This window comes from Lagopus muta, chromosome 6, assembly GCF_023343835.1.
Source record: "Lagopus muta isolate bLagMut1 chromosome 6, bLagMut1 primary, whole genome shotgun sequence".
NCBI classification, from domain to species: domain Eukaryota; kingdom Metazoa; phylum Chordata; class Aves; order Galliformes; family Phasianidae; genus Lagopus; species Lagopus muta.
This window is the reverse complement of record NC_064438.1, coordinates 48,057,609-48,068,313: the sequence shown is the minus strand read 5'-3', so window position 1 is coordinate 48,068,313 and position 10,705 is coordinate 48,057,609. Positions and strand designations below refer to the sequence as shown.

Here is a 10,705-nt window from a genome sequence, read left to right as displayed (position 1 = left end):
GATTTAGGTCAGGTATTAGGAAATGTTTCACTTCGAGTATGGTGAGGCCCTGAAACTGCTGCCCAGAGAGCTGTGGGTGCCCCATCCCTGGAGGTGCCCAAGGCTGGGTTGAATGGGGGCCCCAGGCAGTCTGAGCTGGTGGGAGGCAACCCTACAGCAGGGCATTAGAACTGAATGTTTTAAGGTCCCTTCCGACTCAAGCCATTCATTGGTTCTATGAATCACCCTGCCCCATGCATTCAAGCAGGATAGGGAATGCATTAAGAAGTGTGCAGGTTCCAGGGATGTATCCACTCGTTTGAAGGGGCTGGACTACAGTCCCCACAGATGTCAGCCACTGCAGCAAGAGCAGATGGAGCAACTAGGATTCTGGGGAGCTCAAGCTCTCTTTTTATTAGTAGCTTACTATTAAGCACTGTGTGCTCGAAACATTAGAGAGGATAAAATCATGCCCATCTCTAGATTCTGACACTTGCAGGTGTTATGTTGGGATCTGCATTTATGCAAAGCACCCTGTAACACCCTGCACCATCTGCTGCCAGGCTGTCCTGACTGATTTGCAGGAAATTATACAATCAAAACCCCATGGGAAAACATGCAACAAGGAATACAAGATACTCAGTGCTCCCAGAACCAGAGCTTTTTACCAGGAGAAATATTGAGGCCAGGAAGACCTTCCCAGCACAATCTGGAATCACTGCAACTTATGAATGTTCACATCCCCTATTTCTTCCTCTTGGAAGTGACCCCATGCTGGCACTTACCTTTACTTTGGGGAACACACTTCTGATTTATACCTCCTTATATTGAGAGAGATAGAATAAACTCTCATTAAATCTTGATAATGTGAAGCACCACAAAGGAGATAACCAAAGCCATGCTTGGTGAGGTGAAAGCAAGATAACGGAGGACCCCTGGCAGGACCATCTCTCCACCTTCCCCAGGGTCCACCATCATGCCCCTTTTAAAAGCCTGCAGCAATAGGATAATCACAGCAAGAAGAGCTTTCTTGTCATGCTAATAGAAATTCTCCTTAATTGATATTACAACCAGAGTCCCTGAGCCTCAACTCAACCAGCAGGGGTTACACAGTATGAGAAAAGCCCCACTGCTGCAAGTACTAATGAGCTGAATGGTTAACACCTGCCTCAGGAAATCCAGGACCAGCTCACAGCAAACACAGCAGAACCCTGGCAGGAGCTTGGTGTAGGCTGGGAGGAAAACTCAACTCTGTATCACAGGGATGCTGCAGCACAGCTCTCCCTTACCAGGCTAGGAAACTTCCCCTGTAACAGGGGGAGTTCAGCAGAGAATTGGGCTTTTTCTCAGCATGCAGGAAAAGAAAAGGGCAATGCCTGCAGGCAGCCCAGGGAGGAGCATGTGCAGGTGTGTGCTCACAGGTTGTCCTCAGGAATGGGTAACAATGCTGGGAGAGCTGAAGGTAGGAAACACTTGCATTTGGTTGCATTAAAACATAGGCTATTACAAAAGAAAAACTATTCACAGCATGCTTAGAATAAACACAGTCATTCTTTACCATACAGAGTTACACTTTGTACATAAATAATTTGAATGTCTTGCTCTTTCACGGAAAGTAACAGAAAAACCTTCAAGGTTGATACATGGGAGCTGGTATTGCAAATCACACCTGGTCAAACCCAAATCGTGCATCCAAGCATCCCGACACTGGGCTCCAGAGATGACCTCCACACGGTCTCCCTTCTCTGACCCAAAGGAGCTGAACCATGACCCTCCTCAGAAGGCCATCCCCAGCTTCAACCTCTGGATACAGACCCCAGTCTGCACCCCCTCACTGAGGTCTGAGCCCTTCCATCTACAGTGGTGTGAAACCTTGTTGGTAGCTGCAGGAGGAGCCGCTGCATTCTCCAGTGTGTGCTATTTCTAAGTTATTTGGAGTCTGCTGAGCAAACTGGGCTTACTCCAGCCAGGTCCCTGCAGCTATTGCTATTTCTTGGCTGACAAGCTGACTACTGAAGCAACAAGGCTAGGTATTGCAGAGCCTGGCCACATTTGACTAAAACTGGGATTGTTTATGCAGAACAGCAGTGTGGGAACAGCTAAACAAGCTAGCAGGGCTGCGGGGAAGGAGCACTCTGCAACAAGAAACTGGAGCTTTGATCAAGGAGACAGCAGTATTTGACTCAATCTGAGCTGGCGGGGAGATCACAACCCGAGCAAAATAAAGCATGTTATTCCTTTCAGGAGATGAACTTCTCCCCAGTGATTTGTTCCTCCCAGGATTGTCCTATGTGATCTCATTGTCTTTAAAGTCTTCTCCCTAAGGAAGCTGATCGTTTAATATAGACTACAGCAGTAGTATCCGGTATTAAATCAGTTGGGCTGCTCTGAAATGAGGCGAGTGGGCGTCCTGGAAAGGAAATATAGGCACAAGTTTAACAGAAGAGATTCGTTCACCTCGAACCACTCTATTTATCCCAAAAGACACAAAAACACAGCTCTCCTGGATAGGGTTACACCACCCTGCTGTAGATGTACTCTCAGAGCCCATTGTTAGCCTGAAAGTGGTCGTGGGAGACTGATGTTGCACCAGTGCAGTGCTCCTACTTTGGTATCAGCCATATATCAGTTGCACACAAACCCATGGAAAAGCAGCATTTTTGGCTTTGTTGTGAGCCAGCAAGACGTGATCCTTCAGCTCCAACACTGAAAACACCCATTTATCTCATTTAGCGTCTTACTTTAAGCTTAATAATTTATCCCAGGATTGAAGTGTCAGCTAAATGAGGTAATTTATAATAATTCTGAAAACATGCTAGCAATAAAAGGCTGTAATCAGAGCTAATTACAGGGATACTTTTGAAATCCACTGGTTTGGAGCTTTAGTTTTGATAAAAGGGATAACAACTTGTAAGCCTTGAGCCTTTTAATTACAACAATAGTAACCACCTACTTTCGCACAGCTTCTTTCATCTCAGAAAAACCAGCAGCTTTCTGCAAACTACATATACCGCAGGAACTACTTAGCATAACACCAAAAATGAAGCCATCTCTGTATGAAGTAACTGTTCGACAATAAACCTGTGCAAAAAAAGCGTAGAGGGAAGAGCCTACAGAAGGAAGATAGAATTTCTCATCTCCTCACAAACAGGCTGCCCACAGAAGCTGTGGGTGTCCCATCCCTAGCCAGGTTGGATGGGACCTCGGGCAGCCCAGTCTGGTGGGCCGCAAACAGACCATGGCAGGGAGTTGAAACTGAATGGGCTTTAAGGTCCCTTCCAACCCAAGCCATTATATGATTCCATGAAAAACTCTAGGCAACCTCAGTTGCCCATCACAGAAGACTTCTGATCTCCTAAATAAGATAGGCAGCTCTTATACACACCCAGCAAAACAGAGCACTACAGAGGAGGACAGAGAACAAGGCAACATGGCACCACATGGCAAGATGATTCCAAGCCCGTCCCCAGCTCACCTGTCCATGTTCTCTGCTGGCTGATGATGAAACTCTGACACTGTGGCTGGGAGCTACAAATGGCAGCGGCCTCCTCAGGGCTGTGGACAGAGAGCAGGCAGCCCAGGTGGCTGTAGGAAGGCCAGCACTTATAGGGCTCTGCTTCCTCCGTCCGGAATCCCCGCAGGGAGATGTAGTCTGGGAACACAAAGATGGCATGTGGGGGAAACTCCAGCTGCACCTTCAGAGACTACTTGCAAAATGAACTTAGTATTTTGCACTTGGATGATACTCTAAAAGGAAACAGGACAATGACTGATTGACCCAACAAGCCCAAGCAGGCCACGTTAAGGATACTGTTGAGTTCATTAAGTGTCTCTCCCCACCTTCATGCACAGCTAGGATGATGATCATTTTGATACATTTGGTCATTTTGGGTCAGCTGCTATGCCAAGAGGTAGGTGGCACAGGAAAATGTTGGCGTTTCCTATTAAAGTTGCTTGCTCTTCAGTGCACATGACTGGATATCTTTGCTCATAACTGCAAATTCCACACACAGTAAAAGATTTCCACTCTGAAGCCACCTTCACTCCTCCAAAATTCAGGTGTGGCACTGAGTGACACGGTTTAGTGAGCATGATGGTGATGACTGGACTACGTGGTCTTACTGGCCTTTTCCAACCATAATCATTCTATGATCATGTCAAGGGGACACTCAGGAAGATGTAAGCCATGGCAACCACTGGACCTTTGAAGCTTTCCACTAGGGAGAATAATTAGCCACATTGTCTGTATTACATTTACTTGGCAAAACAATGCAACCATGCACAAGACACACACAACACAAGACAGCTCAAATGAGGGGTAAAAAATAGAAATTTTTGGTCCTTCATTCTATTCCCAGTGACCACAGTACCTGAATGCACAGGAGATCAGAATTGGACCAGTCTCCAAGTAGTCCAAGTAGTCTCCAAGTCTCAGTAGGGCAAGCATCCCTAACATTCCCTATGTCAGGTAAAGCATTCAAATTCCCATACCTTTTAAAAGTAGAGGTCTTTTCTGTAAGTAGAGCCCAGACTTGTACAGATGTAAAACCTTTTCAAAAGCTCTCAGGGTTTCATTTATTCCATATTGTAAGTTACCTGCATTGAAAGAAAAGATGATAACGACAAGTAATTAAGTAAGTAAGTCATGCCATCTAGAGTCTTCCAATAAAGAAAGCTCAGTTTACAAATATGAGAAGGTACCTGTTGCATTAAGAATATCACTCAAAAAGGGCTGCAAAGCTGGTGGTGCAGAGTGTGGCAGAAGATAGGTGAAGAAATACCTGCAAAAATCCCACGGACTGATTAGAACACAGCAGCTTAACATTGGTTTGTAAAGGCTCCAGAAATGCAGCTTTCTCTCATTCCCCAAGTCGGCTTTCGTGTAACAGATTTCCCATTACAATATAATAAATTATAAAAATAATAATAAAGACCTCTAAAAAAGAAGGCTCATGCAAGACCTTTCCCTTGCCCTGAAGGGACAGGGTATACAGGGTATTCTTATTAACCCTGGAAAACCAAGTGAGAGTGACTCAGCGGTCTGCAGCAGTCTCAGCCCACTGCCCATGGTGATCCCACAGCTTCCTACCATTTCATAGAGACCCACAGCCCCATGTAGAGGTGAACCGGCCTGTTCCCACCAGCAGTGGGCCAGAGCTGGTGCACCCTGGCAGATAACCTGAGCTGCTTTTGGCAAACATAGCCCTCAGGCTTCCAAATGCCAGGGCTTTCTGGAGGACTTGTTTGGCAAATGATTTCACAGGTGCAGCCTTTAGGGCAAATTCCTGGAGGGCATTGGAAAAGGGCAGCAGCGGAAGAAAGGAGCCTGCTTCCTTACCAGGCAACAGCCCAACCATTTTCCTGCCTTATAAGGAAAATAAATTTGCTTTAAAGTCATCCTTAGACACAATCTAACAAAGCTGAGCAGGAAGCACATGTGGAAGAAGAGCACGTGGCACTGTGTGATCCCACACCACCTGCACACACCGATAGGCATTGAAGAGGTTCCTCTTCTCGTTTATTCCTTCACACTTCCCAGCTGAAGAGCACCGGAGAGGAAAGCTTTTTGTGGGGAAGTCAAGAGTGCAGTCATTATCCTCCTCACACGACAGCTCCTCAGTGCTGGCATCATCCATGTCTGTCACTTTGAGGTTCCCATCCACCATAACAAACTGCCTCGGCTGGAAGTCCAAGAGGACTATTGAGCCCAGAGGGGAGTGTGCCAAGTAGAACAGCAGCTCCACAAGGCCCAGGCAAATCTGAGAAAGGGAAGATGAATATGCATGGGAAAAACAGATGAAAAACAGCTATTAAATTGCAAGTAGAACAAAGGGGAGGGCATTTGATGAAATTAAAGGCAAAAAGGCATGCAGTACATAAAAGATAATTATATGTATGCTACAAAATTTATTATCAACATTGCCATGGGATTGGACTGCAGTAAGAAGTTTAGCAGCATTTTTTGCCAATGTGTATATACAAAAAGAGATGTTTGCAGTTAGAGGAACTGGAAGAGAGAGCTGCTAGGAAAACAATAGCAGCCCTCGTGTTCCAGGAGCGGTACTGATTTGCCAGCTGAAATCAGAAGGGTTTTTCCCCACTCTGGCACAGAATTAATGCGTACCCCTCCCTTCCCCCATGCTGCTCCATACAGACCGAGGCCCCACGGTCATTAATACCAGATTCACGCATTGCTGCATTGCTCAGCAGCACGAATTTGGGCACGCAATCATGCTTCTGAAGAAGCAACCAAAGCATGCAATGTATTTCTTGCCAGCTTTTTGCTTTCATGGCAACTTTCTGGCAGCAAGGGAAGCTCAGACAATACCTGATCCTATGTAATGCTTGCTGAACAACGTTCAGACAAATCAGAACTGGAAGTGCATTCACACCAAAGCAGCCCTCAGGTTGAGCACCACAGCATTTCCTCCTCCATGCCATGAGCCCCACACCAGGAGCTATGTCACCACCACACATGCGTGGGAACACCCAGCTCCCCTCTCGCCTCAGATAGCAATCTAGACTTGGAACATTCACAGCTCCTCTGGAGCTCATTAGAGGGGAAATCCCATCCTTTCAGATGCTCTCATTAAGAAACAGGACCAGACAGTACCAGTCTACATTATGTGTTATTGTCTTCATCAGTCAAAAGATTGCTACAAACTTGCTTAATACCAGCACACCAAACCTCAATGCCACTCCTTTCAGTAGCTAAAGGCACCCTGCTTTACATTACTTTATAAAGTACTTTTCAGAACTGGAGGTATTTGATCTTTCCTCCCTTGGATATTTAGCAGTGGAAGTGTTTGTGCAGCTGGTACTGACATGGGGGTTTTTGCAGCCACTGACCATTTATACTTCTGGAGAGCTACCAGGATAGGAGACAGATTCTCTATGCAGGGTCTATTGTGACAGAGAAAGGGAAAATGGTTTTAAACTAAAAGACCAGAGATTTAGACTGGATATAAGGAAAGTCTTTTTACATTGAGGGTGGTGAGGCACTGGAACAGGTTGCCCAGAGAGGTGGTGGATGCTTTGTCCCTGGAGACATTCAAAGTCAGGCTGGACGGGGCTCTGAGCACCTGCTGGAGCTGTGGGTGTCCCTGTTCAGCACAGGGGGTTGGACTGGATGGCCATTAAGGACTTCTTCCAACTCAAATGATTCTGAGATTCTTTTGGAACCTCAGCACCAGCCAGCCCAGTACAGAGGGCTCCTGGTTCTACAAGAGATCAGTACTTTTAAGACTAAGTGCCGGAAAAGCCAAGCAGCAGCCAGCATAACCCTGCCTGTAGGCTGACATGAAACTCCACGGGTTGAGAGATGTGACTCTGGAAGCTTTGATGCCATTTTAGCTTGGTCAGGGAAGCAAGCAGAGAAAACCCAGCTTTTTGTCTCACATCTGCGGTTAAGGATGCCACACTCCTCACTGTATGGTGAGGCTCCTTCCCAACACTGCATACCACAAGCAGGCAGGGATTTTGTCTGGGGAGTTTTGCTGTGTTTTTCTCTTGCCCCAAATATTTCTTACTGACATCAAGGTGCGCACACTTCTACATGATGCTTCCTTTCCTCTCAGGAAGCAAACAAGCAGCAGTGAATCCCCAGCAGAGACCTCGAGGCACTCTGTAAATCAACCATTGCCCAACCAAGCTCTTGGGGAGCTGAAGAGCTCCTGCATCACACTTAGAACTGAGGAAGAGCTCATGGACAGGGATGCACTCCTACGGCATAAAGAAAGGAGTTCAGCAGTGCTCGTGTCTCGGCAGTACCTGAGAACTCTGCTCAGAACACAGAGGGCTCGCAGCGAGCCACGGTCTTGCTACGAAACCTCCCTATAGAGTGGGACAACACAGAGGGAGAGCCAGAAATACAGAATAGGATGCTGATACTACTCAGCTCCTCAGCCCCAGCGAGATGCTTTACAGAAGGGACACAGCAAACTCCATGCTCGGGCTGCTGCCATGCCCTTCCAAAGGGGTGAAAGCAGGATGAGCGGAGGTCCGTCGGCAGGAGCGCACAGCGTCAGCTTGACAGCCCCGCCCGCCCAGCGGCCATCGGGCGCTTCTCACATTTAACTCGGTTCGAGCTCCGAAATCCCACCGACGCCCCCGCCGCGTTCTGTTTTCTTACTTTGAATCTCTCCTCCCAGGGGGTCTGCAGAAGCTGGATCATCTCCAGCGGGGCTCCCAGCTCCAGCACGGCCGTGACCCCGGCTTCGGGCTCCCCGCCAGCGTCGTAGCACTGCCCGTGCAGCTGCAGAGAGGAGCGGCCGTCAGCGAACCCTTCTCGCCCAGCAGCCGGCACCCCCGGCCCCTCCGTACCTGCACGATGCCGGGATGCCGCAGGCGCCGCAGCAGCGTCACCTCCTTCAGCAGTTTGTAAGCGGCCAGACGGCGGCAGCCGGCGGGCGCCCCGTACCGCTGCTCGCACTGCCGCACCTCCCGGCCCGCCCCGTGCACCGACTTCAGCGCCACGGCCCCGCCGCCCGCCAGCGCCGCCCGCACCACCACTTTGGTGAAGCCGGAGCCCAGCACCGGCGCCGCGCCCGCCGCCCTCCGCACGTCCCCGCAGCGCAGCCCGCCCTCCACCGCCGCCGCCGCCGCCCCGCCCGCCGCCAGCCGCCGCAGGTCCCGCCGCCGCTGCCGCAGCTCCTCCAGCAAACCCGGCGGCAGCTCCGAGCCCGCCCGCAGCGCCAGCGGCGGCAGCAGCAACGCCAGCGCCGACAGCGCCAGCAACGCCGCGCTCAACGCCGCGCCCCGCCGCCGCCCGCCTGTCTCCATGGGAGCGGGGCCGCGATGTGCCGCGATGTGCCGCGCTCCGCCGCGCCGGGAGCCGAGCGGCACCGAGGGGCGGGGCGGGCAGGGCGAGGCCGGGAGTGGCGGGCGGGCGGGCGGCGCCCAGGGCGGCCCCGGCACCTGCGGGTGTCGCGGAGCGAGGTCGTCTCCCAGAAGCGCAGAGCTGCGGAGGGCGGCGCAGCGCCGTGCCCGCCGGGTTAGCTGTAGGAGCGGGTGAGTTTTAGGTCTGAACGCCGTCCTTCCTGCTGATGGTACCGCAGAGCGCGGCTCGGAGAGATAAAGCTTAAGCAGTGAGAATTGAGGTAGAAGTATCCGGACAGGTTTTTAATAAAAGCAGGTATCGGCTGTCTCTTCTTAGGATAAAGTCAATTTGTTTGAAACGGCACAATGCTGGCAAAGGCGTGGGTTTGTAACTGTTTGCAAGACAAATGGAAGTTTAAAAAAGCCCCTCTCCACCCCCCTCTTCACCCAAAGCAGCCAATCCAGGCACAAAACACAGTGCTGGCTTGTAGGGATCAGTGGTGACACACACCCAGCTCAGCGCCTTTGTGATGTGAAGAAGAGAGCTCTCTTGTGTTGCTGAGTTTGCACAAAGGAAGCGGGACAGGATGGGATGGGATGGGTTGTGATAGGATGGGATGCCATGGGACAGGATGAGATGGAAAGGGATGGGATGGATTGGAACAGGATGGCATGAGATGCAACACGATGCAATGTGATGCACTGCCATGGGATGTGATGCTGTGGGATGGGATGTGAAGGGATGCAGTGGAATGGGATGGGGTGAGATGGTACGGCGTGGGATCCTATGGAATGAAATATGATGCCATGCAATGGAATGAGAAGGGATGCCAAAGAATGCCACGGGATACCTGTCTCTCACTGGAGAAATATGGAGGAGTGGATATGAGCAGCAGCACCACAGTGGAATGGAGGCCGAAAAGCCCAAAATCTTCAGAAATGTACAGCTGAGAGCATGGGGAGGGCAGGCAGGGCCCGCAGCCTCCCAGTACACACTGCTTGCTCATCCTATGAAACCCGTGTAAAATGATCCAGAAACACTCTGTCCTCCTGTGCCTATCCAGGCACGGATGAGTTACAGCCTGATCCCAAGGCAACTCCTCTGGTAGTTGAGTTTCCTTTGTTGCTTTTTAGCCTTAACGGCTCTTTAATTACTGTCCTTATTTTCAAATCAAGTGTCATATTAATGAATATTCATTGTCACTGCAGAATGCTTACACGCATTTTTACCGGTGTTTCCAAGGGAATGGATGCCAGCTGAATGCAGTATTATTTAATTTCAGCTTGTCCTCAGCACCGTAACAATATCAAGACCTATTAGACAAGACTCACAGACACAAAACAGTAATAATGATCGGTTATTTGTTTGCTTTATGTTAGCACTTATGGGTTCCTGCCAAGGCCACAGCTCTGTGGTCTCAGACTCCTTGTGTTCGGGGGCACAGTCTTATGTGGGAAGGAAGACATTACAGGAAGCTTTCTAGTCTCCTAGTTTTGACCTCTTTATGTCATTTTATTTTCAGTTTTCTGAGCTCACAATAACTGCTGAATTCACAGCAAGAACCCAAAATCACAGGGAATGAAATGGAGCACTGGGTTCGCTCAGCCCCCGTGTCACCTGGTAGCCTAAAGGCTGCCACAAGGCAGTGATCAATGACAAGACATGTCATCGGGGTCCTGCCAAGTGAGATCAAAGCAGTGCGGGCAGCGAAATGGAGAAACCTGCTGGCTTCCATGAGCAGGTTTCCTACTGAGATGCTGGCAGGACTGTGGTGGGCATGCAGTGACTGAACGTGCTGCACACCACCAAACAGCACTGCAAAAGCTGTTGTGTGAGGAGGCAAATGGGAGCTGGATAAATGAGCCCGACAGGCAACAAAACATCCCAATTCATGCTTTGCACACTTGG

The 10,705-nt window shown here is 49.7% G+C and overlaps 1 protein-coding gene across 1 annotated transcript; it reads right to left on the bottom strand.

The window, feature by feature from the left end:
• Positions 1 to 711: 711 nt before the first annotated feature.
• LOC125694746 (extracellular tyrosine-protein kinase PKDCC-like) lies at positions 712 to 8,760 on the bottom strand. Its single transcript, XM_048948343.1, has 7 exons — positions 8,302 to 8,760; positions 8,111 to 8,233; positions 5,467 to 5,738; positions 4,681 to 4,760; positions 4,471 to 4,575; positions 3,455 to 3,631; positions 712 to 2,389 (listed from the first exon to the last, which is right to left on the bottom strand). Exons 1-7 carry the CDS (start codon positions 8,758 to 8,760, stop codon positions 2,286 to 2,288), a joined length of 1,320 nt encoding a protein of 439 aa, XP_048804300.1. The 3' UTR covers positions 712 to 2,285.
• Between the last annotated feature and the right edge of the window lie 1,945 nt (positions 8,761 to 10,705).